Source organism: Saccostrea echinata, unplaced genomic scaffold (assembly GCF_033153115.1).
Source record: "Saccostrea echinata isolate AGI-Se365-2 ecotype Australia unplaced genomic scaffold, CSIRO_AGI_Sech_v1 ptg000009l, whole genome shotgun sequence".
Lineage (NCBI taxonomy): Eukaryota > Metazoa > Mollusca > Bivalvia > Ostreida > Ostreidae > Saccostrea > Saccostrea echinata.
The window spans coordinates 3,530,112-3,554,795 of record NW_026889758.1 but is presented as its reverse complement, the minus strand read 5'-3'; the positions used below and the strand labels follow the sequence as shown (position 1 = coordinate 3,554,795).

General features: G+C 31.9%; 2 protein-coding genes across 4 annotated transcripts in view; one reads left to right on the top strand and one right to left on the bottom strand.

The window, feature by feature from the left end:
- Positions 1-4,810: 4,810 nt before the first annotated feature.
- LOC133181622 (uncharacterized) overlaps positions 4,811-24,684 on the bottom strand; it is a 53,444-nt gene continuing 33,570 nt past the window's right edge. Inside the window, exons 2-3 of the mRNA XM_061316170.1 lie at positions 4,946-5,036; positions 4,811-4,848 (exon numbers count right to left, since the gene is read on the bottom strand). Of these exons, the coding sequence (XP_061172154.1) occupies positions 4,811-4,848; positions 4,946-5,036 (129 nt within the window). The remainder of the gene's footprint in view (positions 4,849-4,945; positions 5,037-24,684) is intronic.
- On the top strand, positions 7,219-24,037 carry LOC133181621 (uncharacterized). 3 transcript variants are annotated; one of them, XM_061316168.1, is made up of 5 exons: positions 7,219-7,281; positions 9,745-9,813; positions 13,414-13,479; positions 13,603-13,668; positions 23,425-24,037. In XM_061316168.1, the coding sequence occupies exons 1-5, from the start codon at positions 7,231-7,233 to the stop codon at positions 23,506-23,508; spliced, it is 336 nt and encodes a 111-aa protein (XP_061172152.1). In that variant the 5' UTR covers positions 7,219-7,230; the 3' UTR covers positions 23,509-24,037. The 3 variants fall into 3 exon arrangements, with proteins under 3 accessions (XP_061172152.1, XP_061172150.1, XP_061172153.1); XM_061316166.1 differs by having other exon boundaries at positions 23,422-24,037; XM_061316169.1 differs by lacking the exon at positions 13,603-13,668 and having other exon boundaries at positions 23,422-24,037.

Below are 24,684 nucleotides of genomic sequence, written 5' to 3'. Positions count from 1 at the left end.
ATAGGTATCGCACAATAAAAAATCATGATACACCAGTATACAGAAAAAATAGTGCATCCCTGTTCACATCTATCTGTACTAGACATTTCCATTTATTTGAAAAACATACAATATTTGCTTACTTGTAAAAATGTAGGAGGTGTTCTGATGAGGAGAAAGTGTGGTGGATAAATGGAGATAACAAAATACCTGAACTATATATAGGTATTGTATCATTATTTATATCAGATAAAAATTTTTGAAGACATTCTGTGTCTTCACTAAAATCAGTAAATAGGGGTTCCAAGGCAGAGTGCAGCTAAGCATTTAGAAGAAAAGGATATTCATAATCCCTTTTATCACAAGAATGTCCATACCAGCTAGCTTGTCTAAAAATCATACACAGATTATATTTCAAACCTTCACTTCCATTCTCTGTAATGTTGTAAATAAATCCATGGGTCTTTGAAATCCCTGCAACCTACAAAAACAGACTGATGTAAATATTTTTTTTTTTTACATTACTATTGGTTTATAAAAATTGTATGAACACTAAAAGGGTAGGCTTAGACTTTCCCTCAGTTAACTCCCCTCATGTTTGAAGACACATAGAATGTCTATATTAATAGGACACATAAACCTCATACCTATAGTTTTATAGTTTAAGTAATATTATCCATCTCTCTAAATATGGAATAATAATACTTTCAAATTGACAGTTTACAAAATAATCTACCAATGTTTAAAAGAAAATTTTAATAAATACTGTAACATATAAATAAAATAGAAAAAGATATATTTACATCTCCTTCCACATGCAGTCGTGAGGCAAACAAAGCAGCAAATCCCTTTTTTGAAGCAATGACATCCGAGTCTTCTCCGGAGGGGTGATATACATGAGTTATTACTCCTTGGTGCGATATCACAAAAGAAAACCTGTATTTTGAAAAAAGAAAATAAACCAGAAGTCTCTCATGAAACTTTATCTCTACTGATTTGTACTCAGAATAAAGAATTTCACAAAATTTCTACTTTTAGCAAACCAAGGCAACACATATCGTCAAAAGAGAAAATAAAAATATAAAATCATGTATAGCCTATTACTGTACTTTTAATGAAATCATACCAAAACTATACGTGGATTGAGTAACATTTCGAAAAAATTGTTTACAAACAGACAACTGACATATTACCATCAGATAAGCTCTTGTAGACTTAAAGATGTGCTTAAAGATCCTCTATACACTGACGGAAAATGTTTTATTGGACTTTCAGAAAATTATATAGCATAAAGGAGGATATTTTGAATTTAACTAATTCATTTTTAATATAGGGAGATTGCCTTTTTATCCAGGAAAAATCTCCAAAGATAATGAAGTAAAAAAAAGAAAATTCGCTTTTGCTTGCTCAAATTGAGAAAATACATGCAAAAAAGTTTTCAACTACTCCATATCTTGGTCTATTAAATATTATGTTTAGAATACTTGGATTTATATTGAATGGATAAAGAAACGCAGGGTAAACTTTTGAAGTGATTTAATGTTATATTTTCAAATGTATTTCCCAGTATTGTTATCTAACATTTGAACTCATCTTTCATCAACAAGTAAGCAAAATCTCATTTGATTTTGACTGATAATTCACGAGTTATTGAAACTCAAATGACGGTACCCCCTAATAGTGAAAATCGAAATCCCTTGTGCATCTGTCACAGCCGTAATCCTCCTCTGCATGGTGTTCATAAGTGCATTTGTCTTTCTCATAGGGATATTATTCAACCTTTTCGACAAGGCAGCACTTAGTTGATCAAGAGTAGATTAGACATTCCGATGCCTTTAAAACCTACCATCCAGTTAGTCCCACAGATGTTCAACTGGAGAAAAAAATGGATTGTACGCACACCAGTCAAGTGGGTTAATGTGAATGTTTGCAAGAATGTCTTGACAAACTCTGGTTACACTGGGCCATGGGTTAACATGCTGAAAAATTAGGCATAATGCAAACGCGCACGAGTGAGAGGAACACTGACACAAAGTTGACAAGCTCACAAACCAAAATCAGGCAATAGGGTTTTTTCAGTTTTTGGAAGAATGTAATGATTATGATTGCCTTAGAACTGTATTAATAGTGGTTTCAGTGGTTGTAAGTGGCAAGTACACAGAAGGCAGGATGAATAGCTCAATCTTGACACTGTGTTGTTATGCACCAATGTCATCGTCACAGTTGATTGGAAACCTTTCCAGTCACTCTCTGATGACGGATAAGACATTCTATGGTGAAAAAATTCACAACAACTGCACAACAACCTGTTCTTTCCTTTTTCTTTACTTAGGCAATGCAAAGGACAGATCCCATGGAACTTCCATCAGCCATACCATGACTACAAAAAATTCAAATTGTCTTTGCCCCCCACTCAAATTTGCAGAGTTATTAAATGAATATACAGAAGCAAATAATTTTGGGGGGACTGGGTGGATCCCCCCCCCCCCCCCCCCCCCCCGGAAAAAAAATCCCTGGATCCGCACCTGCCAAATCATGATTGTTGGTGTTCTGATGTTTCATAATAATTTTGCAGATATATGGTATACTTAAATATTGAAAAATGATGTGTATATCTTAAGTGCATCAAGTGGCATTTCAAGATGTGTTGACAAACCTGTCACATGTTTTTGGCTTTTTACCATTTTCCCTATGTGACGTCATACATTTCACGGTTGAGTAATTCTGAACACCAAACTGAGTGCACAGTTACCAAGATACCTCTTTGACCATGCAATTTATGTAAATTTCGGCTATACAGGCAAAACATTTTCGCATATTATGTTACCCTGGGTTTCTTGTACTTATCGATTTTGTACGCTACTATGCAAATAATCTGAGCCAAATGACCCTATAATACACTGCATCCTACTTCTGTGATATTTGTATGCACCTAGAATGATCTGCCCTTAGATTTAAAATACAATAAAATGAAATCTACAGAGTGTGTGTCTCAAATTTTAATAAATGTAAACATTTTCAAATTGAGAATTTCATTAGGCCAAAATAAACTAACTGATTTGATCACATTAGCAGGTGTAGGTGGCCTCCATTTTTTGGAGGATAGTTTTTATCCTTTGAAATCATAGAATAGCACTCTCTCCACCTACCAGACTTTTCAAAACAAAGGGCAGTTAATTTTTGACCAAACAAAAAACAGAAACTCATGCATTTTTTAAATGGTTTATGAACAGTACCCTATCTCAACCAAAAACAAATAAAAGATATAACTACGGAAAATGATGTTTGGTAATTTTTTTTTTTATCAATATTACATGTACTACCATCAATCATTTTATAATTACAGTTTGAAAACAGATTACATTGTACCCCTACCTGCTTGTTATATAACAAAAAAAAGGAAATCTGCAGGAATAAGATAAAGCAAAAAGTGCCACTTAATGTATGAACTTTTATTTACATGTACTCTGGTGCATGCACTTTTCCACTAAAGCTAGGCATGAGGCGTTTGAAAATTACCTGTGTTATCCTCCAAAATTGGAGGACAAGCCTCCAAAATTGGAGGATAAGCTATTCCATAATGTATTGCGACTTTCCATATATGCATGGAGATGATTTGGCCGCCATATTGAATTTTGGCTATCATCTGAAAACGGAGGCCGCCTAGACCTGATTAGTTCTGCATTTTTCTAATATTTTTGAAAGCCCTGCAGTATATGTGGAGGGTCAGTCCACTCCTTAACCACAAAAAGTACAGTGAAAATTATAGTATGTTCACACTATTGTTGCAATTTTACTATAATTTGCATGAAATTATTTTTCTCAAAGTATCCCACCCACTATGTTTTTAATTTCAATTAGCAAGATGAAGGAAAAAAATTAAAAAAAGAAAAAAAGAGAAAGAAACAGAGTAAATGCTGAATGCAGTTTTCTGGAAAATTTTGTAGATAAAGGCATTTATAAAGAACGGAGATAAGATGTCGCCGTGTACAGCTCACAATGAAAGTAAATTGTTACGACTCACTCTGGCTATAATTGTATATCATCATCATCATGTAGGCCTATATCAGAGGTGTAGGATTTTGAATTTGCAGGGTTCGACACTAACGTTAGTCCGTTAGTCTCAGACTAATACATTTTCATTCGGACTAATAAAATATGTGGCTAATAAGTCCGAACGGACCAATAAAAATTTCTGAAAAACAATATGAATAAATTACCGATAACTTTTACTGGAAAACCCCGCATGTATTTTTAGATTTCTAGCTTTTGGCTAGTTAAGCAATCCTAGGTCAATTCAGCGCTTAATTTTTCGACTGATCGATATGAAGTTATAAGGTTTTAGCGATCATGATTTAGTATGACACTTTTAAGAAAGATGTTGGACGTTTTGGATATAATGTAAAGACCAAAAGAAAAAAAAAGCGAGATTTCAATGAATCTGTGTAATAATATTTTTCACGTAAATACTATGTTTATTTCAAAATTAATTGTCAAGTTAAATTCATGTTACAAAACATTGATGTTTCTTCTTTTTTTTTTTTTTTTTTTTTTTTTTTTTTTTTTTTGACGGACTAATAAAATCGCATGCGGACTAGTAAAAGTAATGAAGCACTAGTCCGGCTTGACTAAAGCCTTAAAAAGTTAGTGTCGAACCCTGAATTTGAGTTTAAAATCAATATTGCAGTAGACAAATTAAATGATCATATAAAATAATGTACAAATCCTCGTTCTCCCAAGTCTTTCAATGTTCTTTGACTATTTTATTTTGAAATTCCCTCTTCAGCAGCAGATACAGGATATGTATATTTATGGTATATCGATCCCGAACTTACCATTTCGAGAAATCAAGATCGCCTCCTTTAACATCTGCAAAACACAATTGAAATAAAGTAAAAACATTGCATAAACACATCTTATCTCGGCATTTATTGGTTTTTTGGGCGGTGGGATAAACAATACTCACTTGGGTCATTTTCTGGAGCAATGTTAAATGCATGCACTTTTAGTAACAGCTCCTGTCCATCATAGAAAGTCTGGATGTTTGTATAACTGACCTTGAACATAAACATATAAAAGTTCATAATTAGAACATTGGTGATTGTATGTTTCAATATAAATGCGCTTTACACTTTTTATCCACATTTTTTTTTATTTTGATCATAATTATTTATCTTGTTATTTGAAAAATAATCAAATCAAAATTTTAAAATCCCTTGATCCACTTTCGTACATTGTAACCAGTTAAGATCTGCGATCTTCAGAATGTATTACTATAGCAGATTAAAAGATTAAGTGATTATCATCATCATTCTCATTAAAAAGCTGCGTTTCAAAATCATTATATATATATATATATATATATATATATATATATATATATATATATATATATATATATATATATATATATATATATATATATATATATATATATATATATATATATTTACATTTCCAATGTCTTTGTCCGAGATAAAATTACAAATTGTAAAAATACTTTATTTCTACATAAATCTACTGGTTCATCGATAGGCGCGGTTAAAAAAAAATCACGTGCGGGGCGGGACACATAGAGACAGAAGCGGGGCTATTAGCACGGGAATTTGCAGAATCAGGAGCATGTAAATATAAGGAATAACTGTCAGATTTTTTGGATTCATGACGATGATCAATCGATTGGCTTGCGTGATAATTTTATGCATAAACGCCTTCGGCGTTTATGCAAATTATCACGCAAGCCACTCGATTGATCACATCATGAATCCAAAAAATTAGACAGTTATTCCTTATATATATATATATATATATATATATATATATATATATATATATATATATATATATATATATATATATATATACACCGACTTATATATATATATATAGTGTGTGTGTGTGTGTGTGTGTGTGTGTGTGTGTGTGTGTGTGTATATATATATATATATATATATATATATATATATATATATATATATATATATATATATATATATATATATATATATATATATATATATATATATATATATATATATATATATATATATATCGATCAGGTCAATCAATAATTTCTTTGGCAATATTTTGCAAGACAAAATATCTTCGTAGATGTTAGGGTGCACAATATTGCATAAAAAATGAAGTGGCAGGTCAAAAAGTCGGATGCATTCAGTCTAACTCTATCAAAACAAGATGAGGAGCGTAGCATCGTTTTTGAAAAGGGGGAGGGGGCAGCCGGGAAAAAAATTACAACTTACCCCTAAAAATAGCAAACTTTGACAAGCAAAAAAAAAAAGGGGGGGGTGTCCAACCTTGGAAATCCAATTTCATAAAGGGGGTGGGGTAGGTTCCAACTTTTTCGACAAGATTTTTTTTATTTATCATATATGTAACAACAGCTATTAGGATCAGACTTTGCTCCAGCAAAAAGTGTGTTGGGGGGGGGGGGGGGACCGCCCTTTCAATGAACATTTTCATACAATATAACAAGTAAGAGTTAGGTTTGGAATTACATCATTTGCATCCCGTATTGAGTGTAAGAAAAGCAAGTTTTGCAAATAGTGCGTTTTTGCTTTCTCCAATTATTTTGTGAAAACCAAGATTATATTTTTAGGAACAGGATGCCTCACGTGATACCTCCTCCAATGGTTTCTCTTTCGCATTTTCGTGGAATATTAACGAGAATATAGACTATGTCATGTACTTTAGTACTTGTACGTGTAGACTTTATATATTTGATGTCTCTGGAATTGTCGACGCCCTGAGTGTAAACTGAGAGCCAAGGTATGAGCCTTAAAGGATTTTTTTTCAACTTCAAATGTGGCAATAAATATTTTTTTTTACAAGCTTGTATTTCTTTCCAGCTCTTTACATATTGATCAGTATGACATTCTTTTAGATCACTGTGATATATATAGTCTAACAAGTAAACATAGAAATATACCTGACATTCAAATTTATAATGTATTTTTTTCTTCGAGATCAAATCTATGTTAAATCAATAAAGCATTCCAAACATCAGGCTTAGGCTGCATAAGAAAAGTGATTTACTATTTTGTATTTACCACAATATCTTTATCAAGTGAGTAAGCAGGGAACAAATTTTTCCTTGTCTTGCTAGAAGTGTTGAGCAAATTCACAATGTACTGTTCTTGTTTGAAACGAAAGCGACTTTTTGCAGCTTTTGGCCTACCGAAACATCCCGAAAGTTTGCGCATGTGCAAAATGCGGAAACCCTCTTACTTCAACATGGCTGTAAGAAGATGCGGCTTTGCACTTCGGTGTATTGTTTTTGCTGTGGTAAGCTTAGTTTTCTCCCCAGTACTTAAAATATGATAAAAATTATAAAACTTGCATGCATCTTTGATATTTTTTTGCAAACTTTAGTTAATGATTCATTGAAAAAACACAAACAATTGAGCATTTTCTCCGTACTCTGTGAAGGTGCTTTATCAAAAATGAATGAAGTAGGCCTCATATTATCATTAAACATTATGCTTGTGCCTTATATAATTAAAATAATAAGAAATGATATTTTTTCCAATATTTAATCATATATCTGCAATTAACATCAGCTTTGTTTGGAAATCACCATTTGCCCAAGGTCATTGCTTGACATTGTATGCAACTTTGTCTCTGTCAATGTCAATAGTCGGTTCTATTAAAAAAAATTGTTTGAATTATTCACAAAGACATTTTAAGTGTTTGAGAAAAGTGTTCTTATTATCAATACATGCTTCTATCAAGTTATTCAATGAATTCAAAATATTACCCACTGAATTTTGTATGGAAAAATTTAAAGACCAACACTTTTCAGGTCAACCAAGTGAATTTTTTAATTGGTAGGATGAGATATGATTGTGCCCCCCTCCCACCCCTAAAAAAAGGAATTGTGAGAGAACTACAATTTAAAATATTTTTTTAAATGTTGTGAAAATAACATTGATTTTTTTCTGAAAGGAAGTGGGAATGGTAGGCCACTAAAAATTTGCAAGTACCCTATACCTTTTAGCCAGCTGATATCAGGATTGTACCAACTAAGTATTCCTTTTTAGAAAAATTCAGTAACATATTTAACTTAAATCCCATCCATGTGGTGCCTCCTATTTTTGTCCACGTCTTTGTAGATGTTGCATGTTATAATCATTTTGAAAGCCCTGGTATTTAGTTTTATTTTTTTAAGGCTTCATAATCAGGGATGGGGTCAATAATTACAATTACTTTGACTTTTTCTTCAATTAAATTACAATTTAATTACATGCTTTATAAGATATAAGACATGTAATTAATTACAATTACTTTGAAGGAGTAATTAATTAATTACAAATTACATTTTTATTTTATTCAGTTTTTCAAAATCCTTGTGAATGATTATAGATGTACGAAACACCATTGTACAAGCTCATGCAGCCTCTGTACAAACAATACAAAAAAAAAAATATGACTTTAGAAATTGTGCATCTTTATGGTGTTATAACTTTCATTTTCAAAACATTCAAGAATTACCTGTGATCAGTTAGACACTGTTTCCTCCACAAAAAACCTACATGTACACAAATTGCATGCCTTGTGAGACTTATTTAGAGTAAATGAGTTAAATGAATAAACGAGTAGCTGAAACTCCTCAGATTATGCTCAATTATAGATAATCTGAACTTCCTAATTTGCTTTTAATGTTGAACATTTTTACTTCTGTATAATATTTGGATGTAACTTTTTCAGATACAAATTCCAAAACTTTATTCATAAAATAATTATTGAATTGAAAGTTATACTTTTCTAAAGCTAGTGGAGCAATTTTAATTTAAATAACCACCTCTATTGTTCTTATCTTCCAAATCGTGGACTGAATGTCTCTTTTTAGGGTTGATTTGTTTTGATTGCAATTTACAGCAGTTATCTCTAGCCAAAAAGAGAGATCTTAATGACACACACAGTCCTATTCTTTTAGAATTAATATTATTGATCAAACAAAAATGAATGAAATGTTTCATAGCTAAATAGATAGGTTGTACAAAATTGAAAATCTGTTCAATTAGGGAATAACTGTCCTCTAATTTGGTATTTGTGACTGTTAATGCAGATTTAACAGTCGCAAACTGAGTTTTACCGGCACATGTAAGCGAAGCTGGTAAAACAGATGTTTATGACCATTAAATCAGCATTAACGGCCAATCAAAATGTGTTTTACAAAACGATTGCATTAGAATTACAAATTACATCCAACTACTTCAAAAAATGTAATTATTTATGGTCAATAACAATTACTTTTTTCAATTATCCCATCCCCAGAACTTCATAATAAGAATTTCTGATTCATCTAATATTAATTTCATACTTAAGTTAGTGGTTGTTTTTTGCATTTCAGGCCTAGTGGTGATTTCAAGGAAAGGGGGGGGGGGATTAAATCATTTTATTTGAACCTGATAAGGACTTGAAAATGTTATAGGCAAATATGAATTTCTTTATATTTAATCTTTATAGCATATTAAACCCCATATGGGCCAAGCAATACAGTTAAATAAAAAAACAAGGAAGAATGTTCATAATATACAAAACACATAAGTAATTTACTTCAATTCTTATAATGACATGTTTTAACCTTTGATAGATTGACTTACAACCAGTTGTCATAAATAATCCGAAAAAAAATTATTTTACAACCTCTGAAAGGGACAAGTTATTAGTAGGCAGCTAAAAATCGAGGCTTATTTTTAGAGTTTCCATTTCTCAATTTCCTATATTGCATTTTTTTAATTTCAGATGACAATGTATTCCATATATGGAATGATGGAGGATGGATTTGACCCTTTAGGTCAATTTGGTGTCCCAGTAAGTTGCTTCAAATTTATACAGTCAGACAAGACATATATATTTAAATATGCATTCCATACTTTTTAGGTCACCTGAGTAACTCAGGTGACCTATTGCTATTTGTTTTCGTCCGTCGTCGTGCATCCTCAGTTGTCCGTTGTGCGTCATCTGTCGTGTGTTAACATTTGAATATTTTCAGCTTCTTCTCTGAAACCGCTGAACCAATTTCAGCCAATTTTAGCATATGGCATCTATGGGTGAAGGGGAACAAATTTGTGAATTTCATGGTTTCTGCCCCCCTGGGGCCTGAGAGTGGGGCAAAAATCATCATTAAATTAATGCAATCTTTTAGAATCTTCTTCTTTACTCCTGAACGTCAAGTAGTCAAACTGTTGGCATGATTGTAATAAGCATTGAGCCTCTACCAAAATTGTGAAATTCATGGCCCCTGGGTCAGGGGTTCTGGCACTAGGGCGGGCTCTAATAATTATACAATTCTTTGAAAAACTTCTCCTCTGCTCCTGGGTAAGCAAATGAACTAAGTACATAGTTATGATGAGGAAGAGTAGTGCCTCCTTTCAAAATTGTGAATTTCATGGCCCCTGGGACAGGGGTTCTGGTGCTAGGGCGGGGCTGTAATGATTATATAGTGAAAATGCATTAATTCTTTGAAAATCTTCTCTGCTCCTGGGTATTTAGCAAACGAACTAAGTACATAGTTATGATGAGAAAGGGTGCCTCTCTAAAATTGTGAATTTCATGGCCCCAGGGTCAGGGGTTCTTGTGCTTGGGTGGGAGTCTATTGATTAATTAGCAAAAATGCATTAATGCTTTGAAAATCTTTTCCTCTGCCCCTGAGTACTAAGCAAACAAACTAAATGGAATAATATCAGTGTAAATGTATTAAATAAAATTATGAGTAAATGTGCCTTTTCTTTGCTTCTGAGTATCTAGGAGGCAAAAAGAGTACACAATTGTAATAAGTGAAGCAAACGAGAGTTACTCTCCTTTGCTAGATGTTGTTAATCAAGAAATCCTTGTATATAATTTAATTAACAGGTTATTTGATTGAATGAGAATACAAGAAAGAATGTTATATATTTAGAAACGAAATAAAAATTAATGTTTGGTTTAAATGAGTAAAGCATTCTCAAAGTCAGATTCTTGCCTGGAAAGCAATATAAAAGATTGACATAAAGATTATTTATATACATTTAGCAAAAATTGTAATTGTACGTAGTATGTTTACACTGTGGTGTTCTGTTTGACAGTAGATGAGTTGTTGTCACTGGTAGAGTCATGGTTGACAAGAGACTTGACGAAGTTGTTTTATACTTTATCAAAGTTAATAAAGTTAATAAAAAATCACAGAGAGTCAGGGTGACTTATTGTAATTTGTGACAGTGGCAAATAGCCATGTTGTATAACCAAGTCTGTATGTACTGAATTGTATCATTAAGCAAGTGACAAAAACATATCTGTATATATTGAATACCTTACACAATAGGCAAGTGTTCATTATATATGAAACTACGAAGTGTCGCGTTTGATCTTATGATCCGCGCCTGTCAACGAGACGTGATATGGCCCTTCTGATCAAGTTACTGTTATAATGATAAATTTATTATATACCCCTTTACAACTAGCAAAATATAATAAAAGGAAACTTTTTGGATCAATTCCATAACTTTTATCCATTGAACAAACCATTTTGTCAAGGAACTTTTAGATGCTTGAGAATAAAAACGTCATTTATCTGTGTACATGTACTACGTCATCAGTTTCAGAGAGGGGTGATATATATGGATTCAGAAAACCACAGTGTGGTGATCCGGAACATCGGATCATCACGTGATTGCATAAATTCAACAATAATTTAAACTGAGTGACAAATAGTTGGGTATATAATAAGTACTGTTATTTGTATATTTTGCATTGTATGATCCTAAGAAGATCATTCGGGTCTATCACGTTACAATAAGCAAGGGTAATTTTACCAGATTTTCAAAATTCTTGGGCAACATTGCTTCATCTATTAGTTAATTTTGTTTTATACTTTTATGGACCCTTTACAGTCTTGTATTATACTCAGGTGACCATTAAAGCCCTTGGGCCTCTTGTTTCCTTTATATAAAGAAACTACATTTCATGTTTTGATGCAATTCAAACTTGATGTGACATTATTAATATACTAGTATACAAGTTGACAATAATAGTAGAAATCTGAGAAAACAACTTTCTTTTGTTTTTTAAAGACTTCTTTGCATCAATGTGCATACTGTTTTGGCTTTATATGAACCATATGTCATATATCTAGTTCTCCCTTGAATCAGAAATGATGATATAAATATTTTAAGATTGATTAAGAGTTGAAAAGGTTGTGCATCTTAAAATTGACTAGTAAGCTCTGTGGTTGAATTAGCTATACCAGTTTAGCTTATTTTGCTACTCAAAGCACATTGATTAACTATTTTTAATCATACTGTTTTCTGAAATGTGCAGTTTTTTCAACATGGATACAAGTCATACATTTTCAGCTTCTTAAAACAATGCATGAAAAAAAAAACTGCTTTTCAAATACTGTAACTCTTTCCAAGTACTTGTGATCATAAGTTTTTAGCTCACTTGAGTTTTTCTGGTTTTCTGATCACATTTTGTCTGTCATCCATCTGTCCGTCTGTAAACTTTTCACATTTTTGTAAAATGTAAGAGGAGTTTAAGAAAGAAGAGTGTGACAGACGGACGGACTTACTGCACATCTACATGACACCACTAACCATCTCCCAAAAGATGATTAGGCTACTGTGTAAAATGTAAGAGGAGTTTAAGAAAGAAGAGTGTGACAGACGGACGGACGGACGGACAGACATGAGTAACAACAATATACCCGAACTTTCTTTAGAAAGTGCGGGTATAATTAAACACATCACAGGTCAATATTGTCTTTTAAAATTAAATTTCATGTCTTTTCATGCACAACTCAAGTGGTATTTTATGAAAGTCCATATTTAAAACAGAGAATTTCATGAAATGCTTGTTTTGTATTAACACAGAAACTGATTACAGTGACAAAACGAAGAAATTTCAGAATTCCCAATTTTTTTTTTCTTCCAAAACAAAAAAAACTTTAGGATCGGGTGCAAAAAAATGGGTCGGTCGGGTAGCAGGAAACAAGACTATTTTTAATATTTTTGGCCTTATGGAAGTCTATCAACTTGTATATTTCCAGCCTAAATAATAAAAATGCCAGGGTAAAAAAACTTTCAAATAATCTCAGTCACATACAATACCATAACCAAATTCTTTCCATTTTGCCTCAGTCAATATTGATAATTTTCTGGTGAATAACCAAAGATATTAACCATATAAAAAGTCCATAATTGTAATATTTTTAGTGGTACATAAAACTACAATCTTTGTTCTGAATATGGTGACAATTCAGACATAAATGCCCTCTGGTTTCTGAAGCAGAAACTCATATAACTTTGGTAACTGTTAAATTCATTCTTTAAAATTAGGCTAAAGACAGGTTATAATGTAGAAATAAGCAATGATAAACTATGAAAAATTATATCTGATTGAATTTCTAAGTTTTCATGCATCAGTACTCGATTTTAGGAACCAGTCAGAATACACATACCTGGACAGCCGGAAACAGAAGAGATAGCTCCCATTCAGAATTCAGTAAGTTTTGAAAAGTTGCTTTTGTTTTTTATTTTATTACAAATTAATTTTGGGGTGATAAACTGTCAAGAATTAATATTTTTGTGAATTTCTAAGTTTTCATGCATAAGTACTCGATTTTAGGAACCAAGTGGAATACACATACCTGGACAGCCGGAACCAGAAGAGATAGCTCCCATTCAGAATTCAGTAAGTTTTGAAAAGTTGCTTTTGTTTCTATGCCCTGCCATGAATATAGACGGGGCACATAGTGTTTGTCATGTCTGTCTTCCATCCTTATGTCTTTCTGTCACTATGCATTTAGCTCAGTTTCAAAGAATTTATTTAAGATACCTTTTCAAACTTCATACACTGATATATTGATAAAAGCCATTTTGGTTCATCAGCAGTTTCTGTCCTTGATACAAATTGATGACAACAATTCAACTTCATCAACATTTTTTGACCTTGACATTTACTTTGACCTCACTTTTCTTAAAGATATACACGCTATAACTTGCGTCAGATAAAAATAAAGTTGTTATTTATTTTGTTTGCCAAATAAAGTTACGAAAATACTGTAAATTAAACAATTAAAAATGAACGCGTTATAAAGATCTCAAATTATAATTATTTATTGTCCTACTAGCAAAGCAATGCCTCTATATTTAAATTCATGCATCACGTGACACTGTCGCTACTTTTAGAACGATAAACAAAAATGGCGTCAAGAAAACGAGGTAGGCTGTTTGGTATACAAATAACTTTTGAAATGGATGACACATGTGTAATGCTTAAAGATACTTATCCTTTAAAACAACTAGTATTAACCATCTACTCTGTAATGACAGATATTGACCTTTTACTCACGATTGTAGTCAAAATGCAACGTAGCTCGTCGTCTATGATTTCCCGCAGACATGCGTGTCTATATACTGTTTACGCACTTCCTTCATCAATATTCATGAAAAGGCTGAATTCTTAATTGCAGATCTTGCTTAATTGTTTTGTAATTATAATGACTTACTTAGTAAATCTTTGTGTAAAGTATTATTTTTTATTACACACTATGTTTCTCAAGTCATTTAATCATTTTGTTTCACTTATAAAAAAAGGTTGCATTTATATAGCATGTATATCTTTAAATTAGGGAATAACTATAATCTCATTTGGTACTTGCAACTGTTAATGCTGACTTAATGGTCTCAAATATCCTTTTTACTGACTCAGCTCTCAGTTAAAAAAAAAACAAACTAAAATCTTATCAAATCTGTATGCTTATACTGTATATAAACTAGATGAGAGCTGTTTAACTGCATTAACATTTTTTGACCTTGAACTTTCCTTTGATCATGACCTCACCTTTCTCAAATTTGTTTTCTGCTCAAAAAAACTATCCCAGATATTTTTTATGCAAGTTTTTGCACTGATACAATATTTGGTGAGAATATATCAACTATGTTCATTTTATTTATCTTGAACTTCCCAATGACCTTTGACTTGACTTTTTATTGTGTATTAAACTAACTTATAAAGAAACCATTATGGTATTTTCAACAAAGTCTTGCACTAATACAAATTTTCATGTTGCATTATTAATAAACCCTGGGCGAGGCATTTATGTCCTATCAACATATTTCAAGTTTTATCTAATCACAAATTAAAGTGTCATGAAATATGCCTATGTGACAATTAATTGTGTGTGATTGACACACCAATAACTCACACAAAACCTGAAATATTCCTTAATTATACTACATGAGAAATGATTACTTAATTTATTCTAATTTCTAAACCAACAACTAGCAATTTTTTTTAAAATTGCTTTTTTTCGAACAAGAGAAAATATCTCAATTTTGTTTCTTATGTTTTTTTTTTTTCTTTTTTCTTTATTATTTTTTACAAATTACTTGAGCTGTGTTAAAGCAACTTCCTAAAAAATAACTACTAATTAAACCAGTAAATATGGGTAGTGTTTCGGCAGTCTATGACATGGGTTCAATTCCCATCGCTAGCAGGCAGCTAGTTACTTTTCAATATTTAACTTTAAGTTACAATTTTATGCATGATTTTATCGATAAAGTGGTGATGGCTACTAATATGTTTAGGACTTCCTATATTTAGAATTATTTGTTTTATACTTAGTCGTTTGCTAGGGGATATAATACACACAAGCTAGATAAATATACAGTATTTCACTGAAGCTTTTGATTTTTTTATTGTAGCATGATTTTACTCTACCAACTATAGTTTTACTCTTCTTTTGCCTTTCATTCAACTGCTTTATCAGTCAAGGGCACAATGGAAACAAGTTATTGTAAAAGTATTAAATGCTATAATTTTGGGTTATCTGCCCCTGATTTTGGTTTTTAGCTCACCTGAGCAGAGGGCTCAAATGGGCATTTATGACCACAATTTGCCCTGCTTTCTTCAGCCTATCTGTCAACGTTTCACATTTTTAACTTTTGATGAAAAACAACTTAGCCATTTTCAACCAAATTTAATCAGAGCATCCTTGGATAAAAGGAATTAAAATTTTGGGCCATCATCATCACTTCCAAAGGGATATATATATAAGAATTTGTGAAAAATTAATGACATCTTTTAAAAATCTTCTTTAAGAATCAAAGGGTCAAAAGATTTGAAACTAGTGATGGGAAAGTGGAAAAAATCAGATTATAATCGGTTATAATCAATTTTTTTAACTTTAATGAAATAAATATAAAAAACTTATAATTTATATTCAGATTTTTAAGTTCAGACTTTTACAAAAAAATCATTTAAATATAACATTCAAAAATGTTTATTAATTTTTGGTTTAAATCAGTGGATATTATTATTTCTTTACTTTAAAAAAATCTCTAAAATATATTGAATGAGATTTTATACAATTATTTTTTTAAAAAAAAATCTCATTATATATATTGAATGGGAATATTACTGATATTTGTCCAACCTTGCATTACATGTATTTATTTCTTGGAATTACAAGTTTTAAAAGCAGTTATCCAGAAATTGAACTTGTATTCCTGATTATACTTATGTTTACAGATGCCTTGTACTAAAAGGGCTTTCTCGTGTATAGTAAAACCTTGTAATAGGTCAATTTTCTGATATATATTCAATCATGGTGTAAAAATATCAATGTGGAATGGATACCTTCAATATTTTGAATATTCAAAATTTCTTAAAACTCTTTGCACTTGGATATGGTAATAAGTATTGCAATAATATTTTATGTTCTTGATGTCAGTGACATTTATTTTGTATTCAATTAGTCACATCCAAGAGCTCCTAACAACCGACAATCAGCCCATCACTAGTTAAAACTTATTTGATTTCAAGCTTTACTTAATAGTGTAGAATGAAATAATTAATTGACAGGGTAGTGTGAGGCCACATTATGTGATTTAAGATTTACATAATAAATATATAAGGAAAAATCGGCCTATGAAGAATAGCAGAACCATAGGGATTCGGGTGAGACTTGTAGCCTCTCAATTGATTTTTGGCAAACTGTATGGGATAATGTGTGATAACTGTATATGTATGTATTGTTTAGGAAATTGAGCCTCTTTTGATTCAATTTTGGCAGACATTTATTTTGATAAAGAAATAAAAGCTTCCATGTTTCAAAATTGTTACAGATTGCAGATCCAGTTCATTCCGTAATTGACCAAATCATTAATAATGAAATGCAACTTCAAATGGTAGATGATTTTGATTTAGAAATTACACGTCAAAATGAATATTTAGGAGTTTTTGGGCTTTTCAGGCAACCTATCATAGGGGATGGAAATTGTTTATTTAGAGCAATAAGTTTATCATTGTTTGGAGATCAAGACCACCACCTCGAACTTAGAGAAACAGCTATCAATGAAATTCAACAAAATTTAAATGAATTTAGGATGTCTTTCTATCATGATAGTGATAATATGCCAATGACTGACCAAGAAATTGAAATAGAATTAAATAATTTGAGGCAGTTTGGGACATATGCTGGTCAGGAATGCATTTTAGCTTTGTCAAGACACTTTCACATTAACATTTTGGTAACATTTGGTGGTGATATAGATAATCCAAATGTGGTCACTCATGAACACAACTTTGGTCAATCAGATTCGCAAATTCACCTGGTTTGGACAAGATTTGGGGGTGGGCATTATGAAAGTGTTTTAGAAAATCCTGCATTGCATATTAATGAACAATCGCAAAATGACTTATCTAAATCTAAAGCATCTAGTAAATATGTATGGAAAGAAAATATGTATTGTAGGAAATATGACTTGTATAATCTGGTAAATCAAAAGACACAGCAGTCAGGTGATTACATAAAAAATATACATTCTTATGGAAAAGAAAAAGAACCTGAAGTCAGTGAAAAAAATCAGTGTAGTCAATGTAAAAAAAAATTCTATGATAGGTCAACTTTACTTAGACATAAAAAAAAAGTGCATGAAAAAGAGAGTAAAAATCATGAAAATAGGGTGTCATGTTTTGTACCATCATGTGATTTAAATTTTTTTCATATAGAGAACCTAATTGAACATTTGATCAATGCGCACAGTGCCGATATTGAAATTGAAAATTTGGAATTTGAGAATATGGGGGCTTTTGATAAATTTAAGGAGGAGGAATCTTTACAAAAAAATACAAGGTTTGTTCTACACAGATCAATTAAAACAAATAAAGATGGCAGCAAAAATTTCATTTTAATTTGTCATAGAGATGGTAAAAAAAGATGTATAGATAAAACCGGAAAAAGAAGAAATAACAAGAAAGGTTCGTGTAAAATAGAAGGTCTTTGTTTGTCAAGAATGTCGGTATCTGTTGGGATAGATGGAACTGTCAAAGTAAAGTATATCAAATCGCATTCCCACTCCCTTGATTTTGGTCAAAGTAAATTTCTTCCCATTCCCGAAAATATAAAAAGTGAAATAAGTACAATGTTGGCCTTGAAAATTCCTATTAGTAATATTCTTGATAAAATAAGAGAAAATTTTTGTGATAGGGATAATCGTGAGGACATGAAAGGAATTAAACATTATCACTTAATTGATAGGAAGACAATTCACAATATTAAACAGAAAATAGTCGATTCTTCGGTCATTAAGCACAGTGATGATGCCACATCAACATTTTTGCGTGTAGAATCTCTTAGGAAAGAAAAATTTGATCCAGTTTTAATTTATAAACAACAAGATGTAGTGGACCAAACATTAGGACTTGATAAAGGGGATTTCATGTTGGCAATTATGACAAAACAACAACTTACCATGTATGAAAAATTTGCCCCCATTATTCTTTGTATGGATTCAACCCACAAAACCAATATTTATTCTTTTAAATTAATAACACTGTTAGTTCCAGATGAATTTAGAAATGGTTATCCCGTGGCATTTTGTATTTCAAACAAAGAAGATGAGAAAGCAATTAGCATTTTTCTTCAGTCAGTAAAAAACAGATCACCTCAGACAAAAGTAAAAATTATAATGACCGATGACGATAATTCAGGGTGGAATGCAGCTCAAAATGTATATGGGCCTGATTTAAAACAATTTCTATGTATTTGGCATGTTCATAGAAATTGGAGGCGAAGAATCCAGCAACACATCAAAGAAAGTCAACTTCAAACTGAGATTTATTACCTATTATGTTCAGCTTTACAAACCAAATCGGAAAATTATTTTAATCAATATATAGAAGGTTTAGTTAGGAAGTTAGGGGAGGTCAGCCCAGCTTTTTTGAAATATTTTCAGGATTTTTACCTTTGTAGAAAGGAAAAGTGGGCTATGTGTTTTCGAACTGCAGAATACTACAATGTAGACACAAATATGTTTCTTGAAAGCTTTCACAATCAGTTGAAAAATATTTATTTTGAAGGAAAACGAAATCGCAGAGTAGATGTGCTTGTAGAAACATTACTCCAGATTGAAAATAACCTCTTTTTCAAACATTTCACAAAGAAAACCTACAATTTACCATCAAAAGAAGATATTAAAGTTAATGACCGTCATGAAAATAGTTACAGCATTTCAGATTCAGATGTTTCACAAGTAAATGAAAAAACTTTTATGATAATCTCAAAAAATGGTATTTATACAATAGAAATTCATTTCCAAACCTGCCCAGAATCACAATGTGCAGTCAAATGCAAGAAAATTCCATGCATAAATTTATGTCGCCATCTCTTAATGTGCAACTGTCCTGACTATAATCAAGGAAACATATGCAAGCACACTCATAAAGTATTTGGTATCATTAACAGAAATAAAGAAACAGACATAGAAGGTCATCAGATACCAACTAGTAATGTCCAAGATAAGGTCCAAATTGTTAGTGCATCAATTACTTCACAATCCAAAATGACCAAAATCAAAGAAATTCAAGACAAATTAAAGATAATATCAGATCAGGTCCAAAATGACAAATCTGTTCAAGATCATAGGCTAGACAATGTGCTTCTTGCTTTGAACCATATCATATCTGCAAATGAGGGTTGCAAAAAAATATCAAGGTCATTCCTCCAGTTCTCAAAAACTGAAAAAATAACATCAAATGCCATTAATGAGAAACAACCAAGATTTAGGCGTACAGAAAAAACAGCTGGTAGAAAAAGAAAAGCACCTTTACGAAAACCATCCGAGGGTGAAAAAATAAAACTTTTAGAGAATTTGCAACAAAACCAGGATTTTGAAGGTGAAAACTCCATCTCTGATATGCAGAACTCAGATTCTGATCAAACATCAAGTAGAGATAATGAACAAGGTGCAAATTTACAAACATCTGAGTTAGGGCCATCTGTTGCCCCATATCCCCCACTAAGATTAGTTCATCCTTCTCAGCCAGCAAACTTACCCATACAAACAACTGAACCCTTATTCAATGTTTTTCAACAACAAGGTCTACCCTCGACATACAGAATACCCCCATCTTTGTATGGTAGAAGAATAACAGTTATCCAGAATAACCGAAAACAAGATATAATATTTCATGTTCCATCAGAAAAACCAGATGAAAGTCTTTGAGTGTACTCATTTTTTTTTTTACCATAAACAACCAATTTGCATAAGATTTGCACTACAAAGCAACTTGCATAGAAAATTCTACCTAACTGACAAACTTGCATAAGTGTGTAAACCTCCTCTTTTTCCATACTTTACCGTTTTCAAAGATGTAGTGCTCTTTTTTTTTTTTTACCATAAACAACCAATTTGCATATGATTTGAATGTCAAGCAACTTGCATAGAAAATTCTACCTAACTGACAAACTTGCATAAGTGTGTAAACCTCCTCTTCTTCCATACTTTACCGTTTTCAAAGATATCATTTGCAATTCAAAAATGTAGATCTGTTGGGTCATTATTTCATAGTTGCATGTAAATTACAAATTGGTAAAGGGTTATGATTTTTTTTAATTCATTTTAAGTTTTAAAAGTTAGGATTTAGGTTATTACTTTTTTGGACATATCTAGTTGACAGCTGTAACTGGCATAAAGTCAGTCCAGTAGCAGATTGGCAATGGTAGATGGGCATTTCCAGCTTTGCCCTAGGCCAGTGTCTAGTTGCAGTTTGTCAGCTATCTAAAAGAAGAATACTGGGATGGGAGCAGGTGTGTAAGAGAGAATTTAACTAAGTAACATATTTATCTTGTTTATGATGGCTTTTATTTCCATTTTAATTTTTAAAAGTTAGGATTTAGGTTATTACTTTTTGGACATATCTAGTTGACAGCTGTAACTGGCATAAAGTCAGTCCAGTAGCAGATTGGCAATGGTAGATGGGCATTTCCAGCTTTGCCCTAGGCCAGTGTCTAGTTGCAGTTTGTCAGCTATCTAAAAGAAGAATACTGGGATGGGAGCAGGTGTGTAAGAGAGTGTCTAGTTGTAGTTTGTTAGGTCAGCAGTTAACTTCTAGCAGCATATTAGGAACATTACTCAGATTTTTATTATTGTAAGACTGGTCAGCATTTCATATCTGTGACTAAGTTGTACACCACAGTCAGTCTGACTAAAGCCAGTCCCTACTATTTCACTTTGTTCGTAGAAGAAATGGAAATAGTAGGGGCTGGCTTTAGTCAGACCGACACCACAGTAACGGAAACATGATTACGGATACATATCTTCATCAAATCATATACCATAAGTTGTAAATTAGCATTTCATTATGTAGGAGAATAAGTATAAAGATGATTGTTTCTTGCAGTTTTATTTTTATTACACATTTCCTTGAGAATTTTAAGGAGTATCAACTCATATTCATTGATTATATTTACAGCTTAATTTGGATAAATTTAAAATTCTAAAACACAAATTTCTAATAATTCATTTATTTAAAAGAATTATAAAATAATTTGAGTTCTTACTCCTTGTTTCGTTATTGTTACCAAGATTTATTCTTTACTTGTTCTTCAGGCCCATTTTGAAGTTTAACTGAAATTGAATGCTTGATAATTTAGTTAAAGAGCATTTTCCATATTATGAGATTAGTCACTGAAAACATAATCTTTTATTTAATAATTTTCTGTTAAAATGATAACATAATTTTCTTTAAATAAGAATCATGATTTTTATTAGCTCACCTCAACGAAGTTGGGGGAGCTTATGTAATACCCTCGGCGTTGGTGTCCCAGGTTAAAGTTTGTGGAGCAGTTTTCTTTTTAAGTACTTCTATGCCCTATATTAATCAGAGATGCATTGAGGATGCTTCTAATGTGTTTCATTGTACCAGTCAAGGTTTCAGATGCTGCAATTTCAGCTGAAGAATGACCAGGTTAATGTTTTTGGAGCAGGTCAAAGTTTTTGGAGTGGGTTAAAGTTTTTGGAGCATGTCTCATTTCAAAGTAGCTACAGGCCCTTTAATGTTGACCAGACTTGCATGGATGATAATCTAAGGATGCACACTACTGTACTTGCTGGATCTGACCTACATTTTCCAGATGAGTGACCAGGTTAAAGTTTTTTGAGCAGATCTCATTTCCAAGTAACTACCGGTATAAGGCTTATCTGAACCACACTTGCATGGATGAAGCATCAAGGGACGAACACTCTCAAACTTGCTTTAGATGACTGGATTTTCTGGATGAGTGAATAATTTAAAGTGTTTAGATAAGTCCATTCCCAAGTAACTGCAAGCCCCATCAGATCAAAATTGCATAAATGTTTCATCTAGGGGTGCACACTATTACATTATTACTTTAGTTTGGGACTTTGCCTTACTTAAAGAAAACATCATTGCGGTGAGCAATGTAATCTCTGATTACCTATGTTTTACTTTTAAAATAAATGACATTGATATTTATTAAATTTTTGATTTTTGAATACCCAAAGAAAAAAAAAAAGAAAGAAAAAAAACAAAAAACAAAAACAAACTAAACAAAGCTAACGCTGTCAAAATATACTTTACCAAATAATATATAAAAAATAGAGGGTTAGTTCCAATATAAGTCAATATCATACATCTTTATCAAAAAGAGCATATGATAATTTTCCAATGCATTGGTTTTTCTTAGCGTTAGTTTTGTTTTATTTTATGGGCCGAAACTTTCCTGGTGGTTTTAAAATTTAAGTGAAAAATTTTGTTTTGGTAAAAATTTTAAAGTAATATTAAGTGATTCTTTTTATACACCAGGAAGGTATCAGGGAAATACATATCAATTTTATTTTAAACTTCATCAGATTGATCTCTTCCCTGACTGATGAGGCCCAAAGAGACAATCTGATGAATTGAACAAATGTGTGGCAGTCAGGCAGATTCATTTGCTGGTAAGCAGATACATGTTGCATGCCATGGTTGGTAAAGCACCTGATTACTTATTTTAAGGGTGGAGGGGGGGGGGGGGGTGTGTTCAAATTCTGGTCAAGTCTGTCACATTTTCTCTTTTATTGTTACATTTGCAAAGTATGCTGTGTATTTGTTTAAAAACCACAACTATCTGTGTCAATTCTTTTATGTATTTTAAAGCAGATTTCTTCTGGCTACTTAGAGTACCGTATGAGGCCCAATTCAGTGCTTAGTCCATTGTATGATGATATATTGTACGAGTTCTAGTCAGTCCTCCAGCTTGCAGAAGAGATAACTGGTGGCATGCAGTGTGAATGACAAACCCCTCAAAGAACAGTCATATTGTACATGAAATTGATTATTCTGGCTGAGATCTTTGAATTCTTTCATTTTCTGCAATGATTTGTCTATACTATAATATGTAATATTAGGTATGTTTTAAGCATTTAACATGTTTAATACCTTGATTTTGCTAAAGTTTAGGACTTTCTGTGAGAAAAAAAATTTATGAAATCAAATCCTTTGAATGACATCCTTTTTATGACTATGAAATCTGTATTTTAATTTTTTGATCTGTGTGTTTTTTGCGGATTGGTAGGTAGGATTTTGAAGGATGGGTGGAAGGTAAACATAGAAAAAACTTGGAATGGCCTTATCATTATAAAAATCAATTATGACAAAAAGTGTCAATATCACTTACTGTAAACCAATTTTCGAAACCAGTTTAGCGACCTTCTTTTACTCACTTATATTTCCTGTCGCGATGTGTGTAAAATAAAAAAATCATTACTTTTTACCATCCGTGTCTTTTTTTTTTCTATACAACCACTGCTTACTTTGACTGAAAACAGGTTCCCCAATAAATGAAACTATAATACTCAGTCATTACCCAAATATGACCATGTGCATTCCAACTTCTTTAAAAGCATCGTGAAGTCATCTATAGAAAGTTATTTGCCATGCTAACATAGTTTCAACTGCATAGATGGCCTACATTTGTTGGAAAATAGCTCATATTGGAGGTCAAATTAAAAATGTATTTTGCAGAATAAACAAAATACATGACAACTTTCTTGAAACACAAGCAATTTCTGGGCTTAGGTCAAAAACACAGAGGCAAGCCACTCTTATCCTTGGCTAAATATTGCTTACATGTATATCACAGTAAATATGTATCTTACTTACATAACTGAGGCTATTACTCATAAGAGTAAGCATAGTATTAAATGATGATGGATCATGCATTCAACATACAGGGTGTTTCAGAAAACATGCAACTATTTCAAACTACTGAATTTCTCTATGATTTCAATCAATACCAGCCAACAACCTATCATTTTGAAAGGTATAATTTCAAGATTTATTTTTAAGAAAATGAAAATGAAAACAATCCCTCAAATAATTAATGAGTTATGAAAGAATTAAGAGAAGTTGTAAAATGTC

What these genes read in the sequence shown, in the direction of transcription:
- LOC133181621 (XM_061316166.1), top strand. Translation starts at nt 7,231, where the DNA reads ATGGCTGTAAGAAGATGCGGCTTTGCACTTCGGTGTATTGTTTTTGCT. An exon ending in GGTGTATTGTTTTTGCTGTG is followed by an intron (nt 7,282 to 9,744) that starts GTAAGCTTAGTT and finishes TTTTAATTTCAG; the next exon opens with ATGACAATGTATTCCATATA. An exon ending in TAGCTCCCATTCAGAATTCA is followed by an intron (nt 13,669 to 23,421) that starts GTAAGTTTTGAA and finishes TGTATTTTAAAG; the next exon opens with CAGATTTCTTCTGGCTACTT.